The sequence below is a fragment of the Anser cygnoides genome, chromosome 12 (genome assembly GCF_040182565.1).
Source record: "Anser cygnoides isolate HZ-2024a breed goose chromosome 12, Taihu_goose_T2T_genome, whole genome shotgun sequence".
In the NCBI taxonomy this organism is placed as follows: domain Eukaryota; kingdom Metazoa; phylum Chordata; class Aves; order Anseriformes; family Anatidae; genus Anser; species Anser cygnoides.
The window spans coordinates 6,654,301-6,675,963 of record NC_089884.1 but is presented as its reverse complement, the minus strand read 5'-3'; the positions used below and the strand labels follow the sequence as shown (position 1 = coordinate 6,675,963).

Genomic DNA, 21,663 nt, shown 5'->3' with positions numbered 1-21,663 from the left:
AGATTAGATTTAGATTATTTTAGATTATTTTAGATTATTTTAGATGCTATTAATATAAGCACCTTTGAAAAGGAAACTACTATAACTTTTTTGGAAGTTTACATTTCTTTTACAGTAAAAGATTGGAAGCTGTTCTAGATTTCCTTGGCAAGTTTGTTTATTTGTGCATGTCTTCAAAAGTTGCAAGATGAATGAGTTTATACAATCAGAAGATTAAAAAAATATTACAAGCCTCTCATTTGTGATTGCATGTTTTCTTCTTCTTCAGGCTGGTAGGGGAAACCACAGAATTACCCTGGGAATCAAGGCAATGGATCAGTACTTATGTCTAAATGGAACTTGGTGTATTTTGGCAGGACTGTATTCAAGCTGTTTATATATGTATCTGTTACAGGTTATTGACTTAAATTTATAGCTATGCAAAATATGGTGTTTGTAAGTTATCTCAAAAATATATTTTGACTGTATGTACTGTTCACTAGCTATGCCATTAAATGCAAGTAGCATGACTCAAAACAAGCAGATCTATAGAATGAAACAGTTGGTGCCAGAGACCCATCATCCTACTTATATTTATTTTAAGGATGTTAATCTGGACTATTTATGAAACTGGTGTGATAAATTGCCTGCATTTGATACAAAATTTTGTCAGGAACTTTGCTATGTGTATTCTTTTCTCATTTATTATCCCCAGGAACAATTTGAAATGACTGAAAAGCAGTCATGATAAGTGAGAAAACCATTCCTGAAAAGCTGAGCTGGTTATTTTTCCTCTCCCCTTTGTCCTTCTCTATATGTAATATTTTGCCACAGTTTATTCTGAAAGCTGGAATAGTTTCTTCTCTAAGCAAATTTTATTATAAAGCAGATAATTCTTTATATCATGCAAGTCAGAACATGAATTTCATGCAGTTGAAGAACAACTTTTCCATCTACTAATCCAGAAAGCACCAAATTCAATTAATTTTAAATATCAACTCAAAAAAAATATATTGGGTAACTTCTGGTGGTTTGGGGGTTTCCTTTTTTTTCTTCCTGACTTGAATTCACGTTATTGTATGTCAATGGCCCAAGAAGGTCTAACCAAGATCATTCCAGTATTGTATTGTGCAATGTGTATTGTGAATTCTAAGATACAGCCTCAGCATCACAGAACATAACATTTAGGCTGGTAAAAAAGTAATATGGATAAGCAATCCTTAGACTGGCTGAAGCCCAAACCAGTAGTAAGACTGGAGAAAGAGTCCTGTGGTTTTGTCTAGGCCTTGATCTAATTGATCGTCCCACTCTCAGATGCATGAGACTGGAGACATGAGGAAATCTTAGTACAAAAAACAACAGCAAAACAAATCTGAAAATCCTCTCTTTTCTTTCTCTTATGAATTTTGACATTTAAAACCTTTGAAAAAATATGTGTATGTATGGAAATATGTTATTTATATTCCATCAGAGAGTAACAGTAATTCCAATATAATGGCAAAAACCTCTTTATTGCTCAGGATCATGCATTTTCTTTATTTTGTGATATATTGTATGGATTTTTGGTGTAACTACACTTTTTGATCTTATTGAATATAATTTATGTGTTGTCTTATAGAAAATTTGTTTCACAATTCATTAATTATTTATTATTACTTGACCTTACAGTACATAAAAAATCCTATCCCATAACTGTAATTTCAGTTCTCTCTAGTGTGAAATCAATCACATTCCACATCTTTTATATTATTTAAAATGTGAATGATGAAATTTTCTTGTTCGTTTCTCTGGAGTTACTGGGAACTTTGAAACTTTAGCATGTAGGAAATAAGCAGGGTGACCCCTGCAGACCTGGGTAAACTACTTATTATGTTGCAAATGGCACAAAAATGTTTGGAATAAAAGAGCTATCCCTTTTCGTAAGTGGCTGATGCTCAAGAAAGTCTGGTGCTGTTAAAAAACATGCTGTTAAAAATCTGCACCATAGGATTTTTTTTTTTTCTTTTGTGTATGAGTTATATATGGATTACTACATAACTATTAATTTGTACTTCCTCCCTGTCTCTACAACCTGATACTGAAATAGGTTATGCTAATGATACAAGTTAGACTAGTCTGGTTTTTAAAGCTGGTGGGAACTCTGGTAATTGGATAACTGGATAGTTCACTTCTGATACTTGTGTTCCCTGTACTACATGGCTAAGGTGATACGTATCGTGTTTATATTTGCAGTTCAGAAACAATTTATGAATGTAATAGGAAGTAGTCCACAGTAAACAGGAAAATGATGACAATCATGTTAGTGATACTGAGCTACGGTTTCAGATTACTTTGAGAGTCATTTTTAAGAATACATGAGTAGATAAAAGAAAAAGAGAAACCAGTAGTGCACTTGAGATTTGGAGGGCATATACTCTTTTTTTCTTTCTTTCTTTTTTTTTTTTTTTTCCTGAAAAACCACAATGGAAGTATTATCACAAAGCATAGTCTTGAAATGATATTTTAAACAATAGGAATATGTTTATGGAACAAATTACATTAGTACCTCATCCTGCACATGCACAGAAAAGACTTTTGTCCTTCTCAAAAAATCCTCTTATTATTATTTAATTCCTTTTCTTCCTTTTGCCTACATCTATGCATGTGTGTAAATATATATAAAAGCTCTATAGGACCGTTTATCAACAAAATATTGTTTTTCCTCCGTTATTGTTTTGGTAGTTAAATGTCAAAGTTGTATGTTTTAAACCATAATCATATTGCAATATATAGTACGCTATGCAAACTTCCAACTATAATAATATATAATTGTATTAAGCAAAAGCCATTCATATATGAAGATCAGATATAATTAACAGTATTTAATTTTACTTAAATGACAAAGATGATGATTATTATTTTTTTAATGTAGATTTTCCTGATGCACAGGCATACTTAGGAAAAATTGTGAGTATATGTAATATACAAGGAAATACAGTTTACTTTCTTGAAATATGCAGTACAGTGTATAAATGGTGTTTGGGAAAAATAGTAAAATGAAAAGTATAATGCTATTTTCCTAAGCCACATTTGCTAAATGCAGACTTTTGCAAGGTCAGCAGTTATCGCGGAGTTGAGTAGAAATGGCTTCAGTGGCTTTAACTTTACCAGTGCCCTTGATGAGGTGCAGAGTTGTCAGTATTCTCGTAAAATTCCTCAGTGATGGCTTCTTCTGTTCTCTTTATTTCCTTAAGTGAACATCTGTCTAATTGTTCACCTCCATTGCTTTAGTGCTTTCCTCATGCTTTCTCTGTTTCCAGACAATAAACTTTATTTTCTTCATAAGAATTCAGTCTACGCAAGGGTATTAGGCAGCTTGTTTGCACCTTTTAATTTCTGGAAGTTTTCCAGAAGGGCTTTTTGCTGTAGTTCCAATGGGTTCATCAGTGAATCATGTAACATAATGCAGCATTGTGTTTGGGTTTTTATCCATTACCTTCTGTTTATAAACATCTGCTTGGAAATTTTCTTTTTGATTTTTTTTTAATATGTTTTACATTTTTGCATGTGGCATATGGGTAAGATATACAGTTACTGCTATTTTTTCAGATGTTCAGGTAGGTACAGCCAGTATTTACCTTAAAATTTGGGAAAAGCCTAAACTATTAGCTAAAAAGACAAAAAATTAGGGTAGGATATATGCCAGTTATTTAGCTATGTGACAATATCTTTTAAATTAAAATGCATTTAATAATTGAATTACTACATTTAGGAGTGTCATTAGCCCCTGTGGTTGCAGAACTGCAGACGGGATCTAAAAGTCTTTCTGTCCAGTAGAGAGAGTGTTACTCACAGACTTATCGTGCTGCTTCTCTTCAGTTCTTTGTGTTTCAGTTTTGCTTCTTTTCTGAAAGGGAAAGAAGGGAAAGGGAGTATTTTTTTTCCCCTTGCCTCCCCCACCCTCTATTCTATAAAACATTTATGTCATTTTATATCAGTCTTGCATGCTTATTCTTCAGGCATATTTTTAAAGTTAAAATTAGTTTTTAATTATGCTTTTCTTGCTGTTTTACTTGCTGTTGTGGCAGCACTTCCTTGTTTTGTATGTACAGATATTGTAAGAATGTAATTCTAAGGTATAGTCTCTGTCCGTGTAACTACATTATTCACTGGCGATTTTTATTTAGGAAATTATGTAAGAAAAGTAAGTATAATGGTAGGTGAGCATTGACACTCCCATTATATTGCTGCATGATACAATTTTTCTGGAGCCCTTTTGTTATCTATAGATCAAAACTTTATCCAAAGAAATCATGTATATTTGGTAAAAGAAAATCTCAGTTTTTTAGGTTGACAGTACTTAAAAATGAGACAGTTTATTTTGGACTTCATCCACATTTATGCTAAAGCTGTTTTTAACTTTCTTAATTATTAGGACAATGTGACATGGCCTTATGACCCTTTCAGTCTGTGTCTGAACGCAATCAGCTTTTTGCATCTATAAAATACATGGTCTGGACTTTGATCAGGGATTTTTAGGCATCCCTGGAATTACATCAGGTTTTAAATGATGTGTTTGGTTTTATATCTACATTGTTGATGACAAATAGAACAAAACGACTCCTGAAACAGGCCACATTTCCACAGAAATTTGTTTCTGGTCTTTGTATTTATTTTGTTCTTGTTTTCTTTGTCACATAGTTTTTATTTCTTTAGGAAGAAAGTACAGAAAAATATCGTCTTTTTGTCATCAGAAATCAGGTAGCATGATGCCAGGTTTCCATATTCTAGTACTGTTCAAATATGCCTGATATTTTCTTGTACATGCAGAAAGACTTAATATTATTTCATCAAAGACTATATTGTCTGTATTGAGTGTATATTAAGAACCTGATCCTGCCAACCCTTATTTCTACAAGAAATCTTTACTAATGTGATTCCATCCTTTTATTTCACTTTCTAAAATTACATGCATAGCAATGTGACCTGAAATGGTATCATTTTGTGTGTATCTCTTAGGTAGGGGATGGGAACAGTTGTGGAAACAAAAGAAAGAACTTTTATATACATTTACTTCTTTGAGGATACTGTCCTGTAAAATAGATATTTATTTTTATCCACAATAAATCTATTTTATTGTTTAAAGCTAGGAGTTTATAAGCCTTGAACTGTCAGTTAAAATGTCTTAAGAAGCTATTTACTCATTTTATTTCATTTCCTTGTTCGTCTGATGTATTAATTTCTACTTATGTTGAAGCATCCTGAAATTATTCATGATTAAAGAAGTAATGTCTTTTAAAAACACGCATATGTGTGTTTTCCCAATATTAGGAGTGTGTGTATGTGTGGGAACTATACCTTAAATCTATTGGCAAGCCTTGATGTACTTCATAATAGCTGCAATGCATTTTTAAACCTGCAGACGTCACTATTCTGCCAATTAATTGTGCTGCACTAAATGTTCATGGAGCACTATGACCACGTTTAAAATATATGTTGCCTCAATCTAGCAATTATAGCACTTTGTTTTTAATCTGAAACAATTTCATCAGATTTATTTTAATATTGTTACTTCATTTTCAGCATTCCACTACAGGAAATACAAGCTTTCCTTTTAACTTGTATAAGCCATGTCCTAAGCCTGTCTTTAATTATTAGTTATTGTTGTTTCAATACAGATTTATGAACTATTTATTTTGTGTCATATAACATACCATTTTTAAGCAACATTTTTCAATCTGAACATAGCTTCCAGGAGGGCAAGCTGCCCAGAACATCAGTGATCTCGCAGTTATTATTTTGTGTCATATATAATCTTGTTTTTTTCCTGCAACAAATAAATCTTTGGGCCTCCCTGCAAAAAACATTTGTGGTTACAGTATAATAAAAATAAACCGTTTGTCGTGACTGCAGCTGACATTTATCAGCCTATTTGTGGGTGCTCTTTCTCTCTCTGTATAATATGGAACATAATTTGTCACTTTGTAAATACATTCCAGCCTAAATCCCTGCCAGCATCTGTTAGTGTTTGAAGGATTAATGCACTGCACAGTGCATGTCTGCACTTTCAGGCAACAACATAGCTTATGATTATGGATCATGAGAGAACAGGGGAAAAGGGTTCATTTTGTATTTACTTAAACATTGTTGCCCTTTTGACCATCATGCTTTTCTCGTCTTGCCTGGCATCTGTAGGAAGGATGCTAACATTTTCTGTATGTGCTAAGCATTGATGTGAAATCCTGCTGTGAGTTTTATATGTCAGCTTATGTGTAGCAGGACATATAAGATAATGTATCTTTAATGTTGTGGATGATTAACAACAATAATACAGTATTGCAACAGTGGTGTTACTGCTGTAATCTGTTTAGAAATACTGGTTCTTTCTCCAACTTCTGTCATTTCCAAAAAATCCATTGCCACCTCTATTGCATATTTCTCAGCAACCCATTGGTTTATTTAATCTTAAGACTTCAAATTGAGCAAGTTTTTAGAAGAAAACAAAGTGTGTACTTTCTAAATTATCTCAATGCTCTTTCCTTGTTGCTGCTTTTGATAATGTGTTCTGCTATCACTTCAAATCTTCCAGAATGAAAAGAATTGAAAGCATTTGAATAGGAGGCTCTCCACAGTCCAGATCCTGTTACATGTTCCCAGGCTCCCTCTATTATTCTGTAAACAAGAAGATATGTTTATTAGAATAGTAAACCATACACATGTAATATATTGCCAAGATTATTTGAGATTCCCCAAGATAAATTCAAATGAGCTTTACAGGAATGAGGTTTGGAGATGGAAAGAAATGATCTACATCCAGAGAAAGAAAAAAAAATCCAGCTAAAAGTAGGCTTCCAAGGAAGTACCAGCAGTTCATGTACATTAAGAGCTAGACAAATTCCTACTGCCAAAACCTATGGTAGATATTTTTTTTAAATGCATGTAATTTCTTGTTATTGAAGCAGATGTGTACTGCGTGCAATGAAACCATGTGCATCCAAGAAAAATCAGGGACATTTGGAGCCTGTAAATTGAAGTATTCCGAAATTATAGTCTAGTAATTTCTGTGTATCTTTTTTTCTTCTGTATGGTTAAGGAATAAATAATTTTAAAAACGTTCCTTGGAAACTGACTTTCCTTACTCTTTTTAAGTATGATTTAGGATTGTTGTGGTGTAGTTTGTTTCTCTGAATATATTAATTTCAAAGGGAAATGCAGATATTTTCTTTTTTTTTTCCTCCTTTAGAGTTGTCTTCAGAAGATATAAAAGGCCAAATTTGCAGAGACATTGATCTAAGAGTTAGTTAATGTACAGATTGTGAAATAACATAATATTGCTCATAGTACGAGTATTTATTGCTGAAGAAAAGAAAATATATTAACACCAGATAAAATTGAGTGGCCACAAAGAAATAGATAAGTGTATTTTGTATTTCTTTTTATAAGTAGACATTTACATAGAAATAGATACACAGTTTAGAAATATTGGGGATTTAAAATGACTGATTGCATGACTAAGAAAGCACTTCCATGTCCAACTCAAATATACAAGCTGTACCTAGAGACTTCACATAGTTGTATTTATGACGTAGGTTTTAAATTATAAGTAAATTAAGTATTTGGAAGAAGGAAAAATATTGCTGTGAATAGTGCTTTGTTTAAATGGGAGGACCAAATGCTGAGTTGGTGTAAGGCATTCTCAAAAACTGGAACTCCTTATCACGTCTTCTTTATTATTCTTCCATGTCTCTTGTCTTCAGAATTTAAATTTGCTCATTTGTTGTCTTAGTTTTTATTTTTTTGCCAGTTGAAGATCCAGACTTCTCTGTTGCTTTTATAACCAAATTGAGCTTAATAGTTAAATCGCTAATTTAGAAGCTTGTTCTAGACTATCATTTGTAGGGAGCTACAGTTTCAGCTTTAAGACATGCATTTGTAATGCAATCACACTTCAGCTTGATGGCTTCAGATTTTTCTGAAGAGGCCTCCTACTGCTTTAAGTTGCAGAAGATGGTAAAAACATAAATATTTCTCTGCCAAACATCCATATATGTTCTGCAGAAGGGGTGGAGAAGACGAAAATAATCATAATGAGCTATTCTTCATGGTAAAATGTAGGTCCGAGGATGATCAGTTATCTTAACAATGTGTAGACTGCTATTCATTTGAGTTGGATGAAGGCAACCTCTGCTGGAATTGCATTTTTGTGGAGGACATGAAGATCTTGTTACTTAAACAGGAACAACCAGCCTTTATAAAATCATTATTTTGAGAAAGTTAATTTGCAGCATGGAAGCGTGTTCAACGGGACTGAGCAAGATGAGTACTAGAATAATTTGAACCAGCAAATTATAACTAAAATATAGGTAAAAAAAAAAAAAAAAAAAAAAAGTTGGGAAATAGGGAAACCAAGTATTACATTTTCTTTCCAAAGAAAGAAACAAAATCCTTTTAATCTCTGATTGTAATGAAGAATCACAATCAATCCCAGTTATTTCTTTGTAGGTCTTTGTAGATGTATTGGTTACTAAAATAATATTTAGGTGTTTTTTTATCATGTGTACCTCTTCTCTTGCATAAAGTTAGTGAAAATTTGAAAGTAATATATAGAAAATTCTGATATATGGGGGTAAAGAAAAACTAGAAAAATTAGTGTAAAACTGTTCAACCACGATCTCTTCTAATGGACTTTAAGGTATCTCAAATGTAGCATAAGAATGTATTATTAAAGCATCTAGTATGTGGATTTGGTTACTCCTGAGGCAGTTAAGATTCTCTTGTCCCACTCAGATCCATGAGAAGTAGATGTATAGCATTCAAAGCCCACAACAATATGAAGCTGGCATTACATAAATACTGTTTTGCATGAAGTACCAAATGTTGAATACATTAGGGACAATAATATTTACAGTCCTAATCCTGAGTGAAAGCCTTTTTCCCTATTATGTACCTCCATAAATAGTGCATGGTACTGGCTATTGACTGTCATAAGCTGTGTGTCAAATTGTCAGACATGCTTCTAAAACATCCTCTACTTTGACCTCAGCATGGAAATATGGTTTTGTTTGGGCATTGCTTGTCATATGCTGAGTTTTGGTTATTTGTTCATTTTACCTATTTTAAGATAAATCCACAGTCTTTTCATCAGTTTTGATGCCAAATTCTTTTTTTCTGAAGATTTTCTATTTCTCACACTGCATAATATAGTTATTTGCATACCATGTCATCAAGTTTTTTTTTTTTTAAATCAAAGTAAACTTTTTTATTTTAATCATTTTATTAGGTTTTCAGTCCTTCAGAGTCAGATATTTTAGTTGTTGTGCTGTGTATTCAGTTTTGAGTTAAAGGCTTTTAAATGCCAGATATACATGTGATACCTTTTGAGAGTAAAATTAGGCAGTAAATTACCTAGTGTCCACTACGTTACATTTTAAGTAGCCCCTCACAAAATGACTTGTACTTACATGAGATACAGGGGCTACAGCATATTTATTAAGACTCTTCAACTCTCTATGAAACTGGAGCAGTCAGAAGTAATGGTGTCTGCTGAAAGATTCTTTATCATATGAATTTACTTTTAGTCATCTATTATTTATTTCAGCTATTTTATATGCCATTATAATAAATATTATGACAGAGAAAGCTTTTATGCCTCAACTTATTGTACTGCTCTTCACTTCCTTGCAATCCTTCAGGAAAATGTAGCTGTGCTTTACCTATATTTAACGTAAATCATCACTTACATTTGAATGAAAAATTCACTATGAAAAAGGGCTCCTTCTTCAATACCAAGACACAAATGCACAATCATGTTTACTGCCAAACTACTCTACCATGCAGTGTTCATTTTTAAACAGTTTTTAAGCTGTAAAGTGAATACATTGCATATAGTGAAATTGCTTGCTTTCTGGATGTTTTCACTTTCTTGTTAGTTTCTGCCTCAATAAGCATTTTTCTAGCATGAGTGCAAAATATAACCAATTGCACTTAAGCATTTTTAATATTTTTACTTAAATAGGGAGCATCTTGCATACAAAACTAAACAGACTGTTTGCTGGTGTTATTTCTGTTGAGAGCAACGAAACTTATCTGAAAATGTTGATAAAATGCTTTTAGAACCAGGCATAAAACCATGAAATATAAGATCATTTTTTTTTCTTTGCATTTTTCAAAATGCTATTCTGTTGTTAGAAGAGAACTTGTTAGGAGCTAGAGAATGATACGCCTTCGGCTCTTTCTTCAAAGACAGGATGTTGGTGCCTAGACATTGTTAGCTTCCAACTGCTCTTTGGGCTTCATGAAATGCAAATACTCCCCCTCCCAACCGTGCTGTTTCACTTGGTTCCAGTCGTCATTGTTTTCGCCAGGCTCAGCAGACTGCGAAAGCGCAACCACTCTACCCTTGTGTGCATTCTCCTTTCGGACAGTTTGTGAAGTTGGTCCGAGTCGGGTTGAGAAAGTTGTTCTGGCTGTGGCCGGGACGGTTGTCCTGGAGGATCTGCAGCCAGGGCACCAGCTCGTTTTGCACTGGCTCGTGATAGGCACCATATGGGAATGCTGCTGTGATTTAGAAGTGAGCTCTCTAAATTCTTGTACACCTGTTCTGTTATTTAGTTTCACCTTCAATAATAGATTTGAAAGTAAAGTAGTAGAGGGAGCATTAATATCTTTAATCAACTTAATTAAAAAAAATCTAGAGTATTCTGCCTTAGTGTGTTGAATATTATGAAGTCAGTTTTAAGCATGACCGTCTTTTGTATTTGGGAAAGTGACAAGTCCCATTTAAGATTTCTTAACATAAAATGAGGCATAATTCAGTACCAAAAGTATGTGAAGTGAAATGGTGAGAGACATCAACGTAATAAAATTATGACATGTTAGATCAGGATTTGCAGTATATCGTTAGCAATTGGTTCTGACTGGGTTACAGTTACAGTTATCATGCCTTTTAGATTTTTTTTTTTAATAAAAGTTGTATGTTTTATTTAAAAAAAAAAAAACACAATATGTGCTTCCGAGGCATAGAGGGAACACATTGTAAGAAAGGTAATACCGAGCTACTTTTAAAAACAAACAAAACCAACCAAAATGTTTATGTGTGTCACTAATTGGAATTACTCTTACATTATTAGGAATGTAGCTTGCAAGTATTTTGCTTTTTAAATTTCTTTGTTTTTATTTTTTAATTGCAACAGAAGTAAGAGCGTGGAAAAATGTGGAGTGAAAACAGGTTGGTGCTAAAGGCTTAGCATTTGACGTTCTCAAGCTACAGAAGGAACTGATGGTCTCTGTGGAGTGAGAAGTGCTTGAATCTCAGTTTGCCAGGAAGAGCTTGAAACAGAAAAATTGGCAAGCTTGCCAAAGCCCATAGTTCCTTCCCCAGTTACTGTTTCGAGAAAATACTCAGCTTGGCTTTTTGCATGCCTTCATAAACTTGGGTGGCACATTCTGCTGTGAGTGCTTTGGATGTCGCATGCTCCAGTTTCTCCTATGAGGGAAACAGAGCAAGTGTGTGTCTCCTGTGTGGAATACACACCTTGTGCACATATGAAGCTGTCAGTGTCAGCCTTTTTAAAAAAGCAAAAGCAAGCAGAATATTGAAAAATATATTTTGTCATTTGCTTCTGCTACTTCTTCAATAGAAAAAATTACTAAAACTACCGCTCTTTGTGCCCCCCCTTTTTAATTTTCCTCAGGTCATTGTCAGTGGTTTCTTAAATTTCTTAACAAATATTTTCTTTTATCTTTTTCTGCAACTGTATGTGTATCAAAACTAAGAGGATAAAAAAGGGGGAGTAGTGTTAAATTGTTTGAAATAAACTATTTTACTGGCTGAAGAAAATGGAGCATTAATTGAAAAGACGGCCTCATTTCATTGTTGGAACTTATACCAAAAAACCACAATAATTATAACTTGCATTTGCTATTTAACAGTTAACCATTTGTCACTTTCTGTAATTTATGATTTTTGAAATTTCTGATCTTTACATCTTCAATATATTTATCCACAAATCCAGGCCAATTTTAGCCTGTTTAATTTCTATTTCTGAAAGTGTTTTGGAGTAATCATACTTTTTTTTTTTTTTTCATTTGGACTTGAATTGTGTAGACACTTCTTTTGCATTCTTGGAATCAGTAGCAGAAACCTAAAATCTGACACCAAGAGCAAAGCAATACCATGTGGACTTGAATCTGCATCCCCAAGAAGACAGTAACTAACAGCTTGTGCTATAGTCTGCTGAACTACTTTACAATTATTTTTATTTTTTTGATCCCCCTTATGTCCCTGTATTTATAGCATTCTTGTCCTTTTCCCCTCGGGAGAATCAGGAAAATGTTTCATCTGAGGAAAGCAGAAGTGAAATAAACCCAGCTATGCACACTACTTCTCTATGAAGTAAGCAGCTTTGATCTGCAAAGCTGAAGAGTTGTGATGCTGCTCTATTGCGTAACACAAGGCAGCATCGACTTTCTCAAGTCTCTGACCTTCAAACAGAAGAAAACATTTACCCAGTGGGGCAAAATGAATCCCAGGACTCGAATGATGTGTGTCTGGTGAGGGTGAAAAGACTCTTCATAAGGATGTTGTGTTTAACATTTTCAGATTCCATCAATTGATACTTCCTGATGGGAACTGAAGCTGTCAAAATTTTGGCTGTATTTATTTCTGCTGTACTAAGTCTAGCTGGACTGGGACAAAAGGGATTTGACTGACATTCTATTTAAACCCAACCTGCAAGGTAACTGTAGCAGGCAGAATGGGTGCTAGTGAAATAAATAAAAAAAAAATGCAGTGAGAAAAGCACCAGATGCAATGAAACAGAGATCGGATGAGTTGCTTGAACTTGGGAGATAATGGGAGTGCTATTCTTGGCTACCTCTTGTGCTGATACACATACCTCTTCTTTTCTGTTCCTCCAATAATGCCCATTGTATTACTTTGTAATCACAGTAGATCTCATTGCACCATGCTGCTAAATCTACTATTGCCTCTCCACTCAAGTGCTGCCTTTGGTTACATAGCACCACAGTATCTGCTCATATTTTTCTTATTCTTTCTTCTAGCAGTGCTAATAACCAGTCTAAATGACGATGTATAGTTATATGTAGCCATATATACGTATATACGTTTGTACAGTTATAGGTAGCAAGTTGGAATAGCATGAAATGTCCCTCTAATTTCTTTTCTCCTGAGTGAGAAGCAGATTGGACCGAAGGTTGGCATATCTAGGTCTGCGGGGAGTTACAGGGCTCTTGCCAGCTTCCTTTAGGTACCAGAGTTTGTGAGGTGCTGAGCAGGACTGATCCTAAAAGTGAGGGCAGGCACAAATGCATATGTACATCATTCCTTAGGGGATCTATGCAACATGTATGTCATGCTGCTTGGCATTTTGCAGAGGATGTCTTAAAGTAGTGTTTGTGGAAGAACTAAAGACTGCTGGGCATTGCAGTGCAGAGACATGGTGCATTCACATAACCAAATCAAGCGAAAGCAATTTCAAAATTATGGCTTGGAAAAGCTGAGGACTATTTGATCCTGGCTGATTGGTGGTTGCAATGGAAATAGACTTTTGGTTCATTTTGTTCTGAGCTTTGGAGTGTAAGCATTTCAAAAGGTATGTGGGCAGGGATCTTGAAGCAGAAAATATGAAGAAGTGGTGTTTGGCTGGTGCCTGAGGTGAGCACCTTGAGGTTAACCTGTCATTTTGTGGCATTGCGCATCCTCTTCTAGATGAAAAATTGGCTTTAAGATCATAAACAGTATCTTTAAAATATCTTCTACCCTGGTAAACTCTTACTGTATGAAAAACTATGTAGGCTTATAGGTTGATTTCTACACTTATTTTATGGTGTCTTTTTTATTACGTGCTGTGAACAACAGATTGTTTTGGGTTAATATATGCAAGTTTGAATTTAGCTGTTTTTTACAGAGTATTTACTGAATATTTTTCTGTTGGCATAATATTTTAAAAATGCTTGCATTAAGAATAATGCTTACTGTACCTTTTATTTAGTGACATATATAGAAGTTTCACTAGCTAAATGGAACAAAAATGATACCATATTAACCTCAAAAGTACCTTGTGTCAATTTATTGTATTATTTAAAGCTATGCCCTATATGGTGTATATTTTTAGCAGAACCACAACAATAAAATTCTATTTTTGGCACTGAATATTGTAGACATCCATTCTTTTTGATGATTTGTATATACTTTGGGGTTGAACAAGAGAATCAGACATGTTTCATAACACAGGTACTATAATATGATACTGTGAACTAAACAAGCTGTTATTTATCTTTTATTTATTTATTTTATTTTCTCTTCTTCCAGCATAAAGCCAAGGTAGAAGCAATGACCTTAGACCTTGCTTCTCTTCACAGTGTGCAGCAGTTTGCTGAAGCATTCAAATCCAAGAATGTGTAAGTACTCAAAAGATTATATTTAATAATTTCTTGTTATTTCAATGTATTTATGAGCTGAGAAAAATTGGCAGCAGTCACCATAGCTGGTCTGATCAGAAACTACAGTAGATGAATGAGACTATTTGTTTTCATCTTAAAAAAATAGTTACAGTTCTCTGACTATTCAATGTGTAGCCCCAGCTTAAGCTTAAAGGGGAGCATTGATACCCCTATGGTTATTGAGAAGGGCCAAAGATGAACTGTATAAAAAATAGCTTAGGTCACTTCTGTGGTTTGAAAGAGTTCAGAGACTTGTCTTGCTTTCTTGTCTAGCCTTCTATCTCTCTGTCTTTTTTTTTTTTTTAAGTATTTAAAAAAAACATAGCCCTTTCAGCCAAAACTTAGCAATAGGCCAATTTATATTGAGATAATCAAGTTAACTTCCAAATGGTTGGTTTAATTTAGCTTGACAGAACAACCATCTTTAAATTGAAGAAATGATTTGAAATTTCTAAGTATCAGCTCTTGACAATAAATGCCACGCATGATGCCTTTATCCAGTTTGTCCAAATGATTGTTGTGACTATTTAAATGTAGCTTTTTTCCTGCAAATATTTTTGTAACACATACACATTATTGTACCTCTGAAGAGCATATGGCCTCTTGGAAAGCTTTGAAAATATATTGTCTTTGGGGAAAAAAAATAAATATATATATATATATATGTAAATGATTTTTTTTTTCACTCTTTAAATACTGCCAAAGCGAAATCTCACTTGGATAGACAGATGACATTTTAGTACTTACCTGTCTTTCAGATTCAAAGAATTGTCAAAACTGAGTTCTAACACAAGATTCTTTATTGCCAAAATCCTTTGTAACAAAGTTTTCTTACCATAAAGCATCTTCATATATTCAAATTTTCTTGAAAGACAAATCCTTGCAGTATTATGCTTTGATACTAACTCAGTTTCATAATGTAAGAACAGTAATTGTTCTAATTTAGAACAGAAAGATTAGAAAGAAATTTAATTTAATTCCTTCATGCTTTTAATATGCTAGATTTATTTTAAAACAGGATATGTTACAATGAAAAGTTAAAACTACCCTTTTTTCAAATATAGCTCTTGATTTGTGTGTTGCCAATCATATCATATGGTCAACCTATGTAGTCCATTTGGTATGCATGTTATAAATCCTTAGAAGTGAACTTCTGTTTTACTTCTGTTAGCATATATTGTTTTACTACTGTTTAGCTGTATTGCCAGTGATGGACAGATTTTACCGATGTTTCGCTCTCATTTTATTTTGAAAAATTTTAGTAATAGAAAACAGCCTCTGTCTGGCCTTTAGATATTTCTGTCTTGCATCTGTGCTTAGACGTGTGTGTGTCTGGCAGAACTACTCTAAGCATTATAGGAAAATCTAAGGTCTGCATCTAGGGTCTGTGAAACTTGTGGGGTTTTGACAAAAATGAATTTCCAGCTATATTTTGTTTAAACTCTGAGTCTGGATGGAAACCAGACCCCACACACTGCCTGTGGCTGTAGGTCTTTTATCTGATGCAGATACAGAAGAGTTACCTTACAATCATCTGCACTGGCAGGAGAATGGACTGGAAGACATACTAGGTTTTTCTGGCTCTGATTTTTTGTGATTTAACTATGTCTGGATATGGTCAGAAAAGCAATTATATAGCAATAGCATCTTATTACTGCAATGCCAGCCCTATGTGTTTTCCAGCCCTAATGTGCACTAACTACTTTTGTCTCTTTGTTTGTTTGTTTTGCAGTCGTGTCCAGAGGCTTTTGTCAGATCAGTGATTCCTTTGCATTAGTAGCTTTTTGAACAATTGAAAGAAATCTTACAGGCTTCAGTGACAGGCTGAGTCTTGTTCTTTGTGCTTTGGCAAGTCCATAAACTGGTAGCTTAACTTTCATAAGGCTTTGGTGCCTCTGCTTTCGTGTACCTGTACGAGAGGACACACTGTCATATGTTTACAGTTCATACATAGTAGCTGTAAGTCTTATTAACGAACACAGGAGATAGCGATGAGTATAAAGTTTTCTTACAACATCTCTTACAAATTCTTTAACAATAAAGCAGTAGGAAAAAAGCAAATAACTTTTTTTTTTTTTGTGAACAAAGCTATCACTTGAGTTCTGAGTTTTATAGATCTTGGTTTCTTGGGCAAAACTGCAGTAATTTGTTAAGTGTGAAGGAGAAATTGTAGATGAACATACACACACATGCTTTTCAATAAACGTGCATTTTTATTTCTCCAAACACTGTGAAGAGGCCTTTACTATTCAGTGGTGAACGTCTTAAACCTCTGGGAGCAGCCAGTTTTCTTGTCTGCTTAATTTCTCTATTCTACCATTGCTTTCTGAGACACTTTGGTATTCTACAGAAACTGTTGGTCTTGGTGGCACCTGACCTAATAGATGAAACTTTATAAAATAGAGAGTAGATTTGCTTGTCTTTTGAGATTCTGCTCTTCTGAAACACTTTGTGGCCTGGATACTACATCTTGTCAGCACATAAATGGATATTCTCATAGTTGTATCACAGCTTGGGAGCAGGTTCTTCCCTGGCTGATAATTATTGGAAGACAGTCTTAAAGGACTATGTTTCACTGATCTTCTCCTGAATGAGAAAGCTGAAATGGAATTACTTCAGAAGTATTCCTAAATTTCATCCACTTAAAATATGAAAACCTGTTGTAGGTGGGGAAGAGTTTCATGGGGGAAGAGGAAAACATTGCTAAGAGAGTAAATCAGGAAAAAAAAAAGCCTTCTTGAAAGTGTTTGAGAATCTGAGAGATTCTGGAAACTATCTGAAGAATGAAGAATTTTCAGCCTTTGTTCAGCAAGATTTTAACAGGGGCTGGTTTCATAGAGAAAACAAATGATGCAACAGAGGGAGCTCTAAGCAAAACATAAATAATAAACAGGAGGAAAGAGTTGCTCTGGAAACAAACATTTAATACAAATTGGAGTAGAACTTAAGAGCTAAGAAGGCATTCTTATTTAAAGGTAAAAATCAGATGATTCATCTTCAAGTTTTTATGCCTTGTAGATATTTGATAGGAACCTTTTATTCCTTTTTGGATTTGTTAGGTGTTGCAGCCTTGTCCATGGATATAAATTGGGCTCAGAGTATATAAACACTGGTAAATTATGCTATATTCCTATAAATATACTCTAGAAAATCCTTTATCCTCACAGAAAAAAGTCGTTCTTTTATTTCCATTATCTACACTCTCGAGTTGATACAGCTGTTTCTTTTTGAGACTTTTTTTTATCTATGTAGGCTCAAATGAAGCTTGGGGATAGAAGGCTTTTATAGATTATCCTAGATCCTACAGTTTCATGATCACAGCAGAATATAAGTTTACCTTACCAGCAGAATGATGCTCTCCAGTTTTTCTTTCTCTCTCAGTTAAAAAGATGCTGTGGGCAGAATAGGGTAAGTATAGAAATTGCAGTTGAATCTCCCAAAGTCTTCTGGCAGAATAAAACAGTATTGCTGATCTACCTCTTAGTTCATTATGGGACTGGAGCACAACCTGAACATGATATGACTAATACATGAAATGCTAGTCTTACCTGATAAAAGATAGGGCCAAAGAGTTCACAGAACAAATTCTATATTGAAAGCCAATTCATTAGGGTAGGGTAATAGCGACTAATTTTAGGCTCTCTTGCAGTTTTGAAATGCAATGCTATAATTTCTGTGATTTTTACTGTGATTTCTGGCACTCTTCTAGTATCCCTGGCTTGTTGTCTGGAGAAACATTCCCCAGTGGGAATTTCTGCCAGCAGTGGATGACTTTCACCTTCCTTGTGAATGTGGTGCTAGGGTTCGGGTGAGAGCAGGAAAAAGGCACCTAATGGCTAACTTTGTTCAAGTTATTTCTTTTATCTCTATCTAGTCTTTCCCTTCTGCTATTTTCCAGCTCAGGCAGTTGATTGAATGTCTCTGTTACGGAAAATCAAATGATCTGTTTATAATAACGTTCTGGGCTAAGATGGATTTGGCATTAGCTGCTTTTTGTGCAGTTGGATGAGGCAGACAATCCAATCTTTCATATTAGGCTTTTGGAACTAAAAAACACCGAGCTGAATCTCCTCTTCATTGAGTGGGCACAATGTGAGGAATTATGGTTGGTATTAATCCCACTTTGTAGACAAAATTACTCCCCTCCTGTGCTTTTATACAATGTAACATTTAAATCTAGCCAGCATCTTCGGTAGTTCACAGTCCGTAGCGTCTGGTATTGGTACAGGAGCGTGGATTTGTGGATGTGATGCTGTGGTATCTGTTTCCCAGTCATCATGTATTTGACTAAAACGTCCATGCTTTAATTGGGAAGGAGGGTTAACGTTTCAGTTCCAAAATTTCCAAAATAGGTATTGACCTGTTGCCAATATTTACAATCATGAAGCATGGTTCTTGCCTGATCCTCAGCATAAGAACACTGACATGAGCAGAACAGTTAGTAGGTAGAACTGAACAGTAAACTTACACATGAAATTTTATGTGCCTCTTTAGTTTTGAGTGGTGCATAGTGCCACTTGGTTTGAATTAAAGTAATCTTCAGCCAAACCAATTTAATGTTCTGCGTGTTTGAGGGGGAAAAAAAAAAAAGAGAGAAATTATCCTGAAAAAACTTGAATTACTCTAAAGATATAAAATAGTGTTTGCCAAAAGCTGCTACTGAGAATTTTCTGAATTGGTAGCAGCAATTCACAATTATGCAGGACTTCTGTATGTAGATTTTTACTGCAGTTATTTCCTTTTTTTTTTTTTTTTGGTAAGAATTGGCATATGCTAACAGTTTATTCACTTATGCTGTGTGTAGAAATACAGAATAGACAGCAGTTATGAATTATGAGTCTCTGTTTGGAACCTTAGTCTCTTATTTCCCTAACCAGACCCAAAATGGTGAGGGCCAGATTTTCAGCTGGCCTCCTTTACTGAGGCCTCAAACTCCATGAGTACATTCATTTTTCATGCTGCAAGCAGAAGTGTTGTGAAACCTTGTGGGTGCAATTAAGATTTCAGAGCCTGCTAAAAATGCACTCTAGAATACTCTTTTTTCTGGATTTTCCTATATTGTAACTGACATATTGCATGCTTGTTATTACTATATTTTAATTCTAATTTAATCACAATTAAATCACGGACGTGTGATAAATTTTATTTGTACATATTCCATATGGGATCTGTTCAGCAAGTTCTTGCATAGATAACAAAGGATCCTGAAAAACTGAATATATGATTTAAATGAATTATTAGTGATATCATTATGCCATAATGTCATTAACAGTTCTGTAGTAGAAGTGTCTTTGTTAGATACTTCTGATGTTAACTGTTGTTAGAGACGATCATTGCCACTACATAATGTTGTTCAAAGTGTGAATATATTTTCTAACCTTCACAAATCTTTGAAATCTATAGAAATATATTTTGTGAATTAAAGCAAGAAACCGTTAAGCTATTGAATTTGTCTTTTGAACTTCTCCAAATATACAGCTGTCATTCTGACAGTGCTACTCAGACACAAGCTTCTGGACGACGTTTTACATTTTGAGATACTCAAAAATATTCACGTTGAATTAAGTATGGAAACATGCATAGTTCAGAAGTTACTGTTGCAGACAGAATGTATCTTAAATTTAAATAAGATCAAAGTTTGACTGCATTTGAAACATTCATAATAATATTAGGGTGAAACTTGTTTTTTCTTCCCCCACCCTCCCCCCCCATGTGGTGGTACTGTGCCTTATTAAAGTCTAGGGATTGGCTTTCTGCATAAATACCTTTTTTCTTTCTTTCCTTTTTTGTTTTTCTTTCCTTCTGTTTTTATGTTCTCATACACAATTACCCCATTGTGGTAGCATGTGTCAAGTCATGTGGATCCAGAGACTGTTTCCAGTAATTTTTTTTTAATTAAAAATCTCTCAAATTTAACCCCTCCCCCCTTTTACTGGAGGCAAGAGATCATGACGTTTTCACCAGATCACCTTAAATTTCATCTCTGAATGCAAGAAATATCGCCTTCCTCAGAACATTTTGTTAAAGTAAAAATCTGTATTAAAATAAAAATAGAATTGACAGTTCTCTATAAGATCACCTATAATTACATCTGCAAAAATATTCAATGCTTTTGCACATTAACAAGAAGAATGTTAGGTGTTTTTTGCACAGTTTTATGACTACAACTGGTCTGTCTAAAATTTGTGAAATTGCCACTTGTCTTTGGAGCATTATCCAAGTTTCTTCCTTAAGTTACAGACTCTCTTTCTTTTGCATTTGGCATCTAAAGACAGGGGACTGTTTCTGTTTCACTCGGTACCTGAATGCTTGCATTGGCTGTTTTGGTTGGCTCAGAAGACATCTAGCTCTTTAGCTTTGGAAACAAAATGGAGAGTGATTAATGTGACCAACTGCTTTTAAACTATTTTTTGACTCCTCTTTAATGTGGTGGCAGGAAAATATTTGATAAAATCTCAGCCCCAAAATTTCAGCATAGTCTGTAATACTGATGGGAGTGCCACCCTCCAGTTGGCATCAGGGAGGATGGTTTGGCTACTGTTTATCTGTAGAGTCAGAGCAGACAGAGACCCTTGCATAATTGCTGTGAGTGCCACCGTGGCATGGAACTGGACTATAATTATGAAATAATCTTGAACTAAGAAAGAAGACCAAGTCTGTCTCCCATTCGTTATTTATTCTGGTAAACTGTGGGTGTGAAGATTAACAAATGGAGGAGTCTTCAGGTATGCTCAAACTCTCAAGTTACAGTGGAGGAACAAGGGAATGAATTTTCAGAGTCCAGGATTATTTATTTAAATAGGAGACAGGAACCAAATCTCTGCTCACAGGCAACTGCCCAGACCAAACTGTTAGTCATTCCTTCTTGCATATGCTGTATACCCAGTAGATACTGAATTATTTTCTGGGGGGGAAAAAAAAAAAAAAAAAGGTGATTTCAGCAGAAGGGATGAAAAGTTATCTCTTTGCCCACCGCCAGCAGAGTCTACAGTCTGGTGGTAAAGAGTGCTCCTGAAAGCTAGGAGGTGGTTTGGATCAGATCATGTAATTACACAATGGGGATGGCATTGGTACCAATGGCAGCAGCATTCTGTAAAAAGTTGAGCTTGGCTTAATTCTTTAAGACTTTGAAAAATGGCCTGTGAGGATCCAAAAGGAAAGGAGGCACCTTGTAACAGGTTTGAACCATGTGTTCTTGAGAAAATTTAGTGTTTGCTTTGTCCTTAAAATTTCTTTTCTGAC

General features: G+C 34.6%; 1 protein-coding gene across 7 annotated transcripts in view; it reads left to right on the top strand.

The window, feature by feature from the left end:
- Window positions 1-21,663, top strand: part of WWOX (WW domain containing oxidoreductase) — a 509,406-nt gene that overhangs the window by 93,642 nt on the left and 394,101 nt on the right. For all 7 annotated transcript variants that reach the window (XM_048068876.2, XM_067004754.1, XM_048068878.2 and 4 more), the window contains exon 6: window positions 14,291-14,379. In XM_048068876.2, the coding sequence (XP_047924833.1) occupies window positions 14,291-14,379 (89 nt within the window). The remainder of the gene's footprint in view (window positions 1-14,290; window positions 14,380-21,663) is intronic.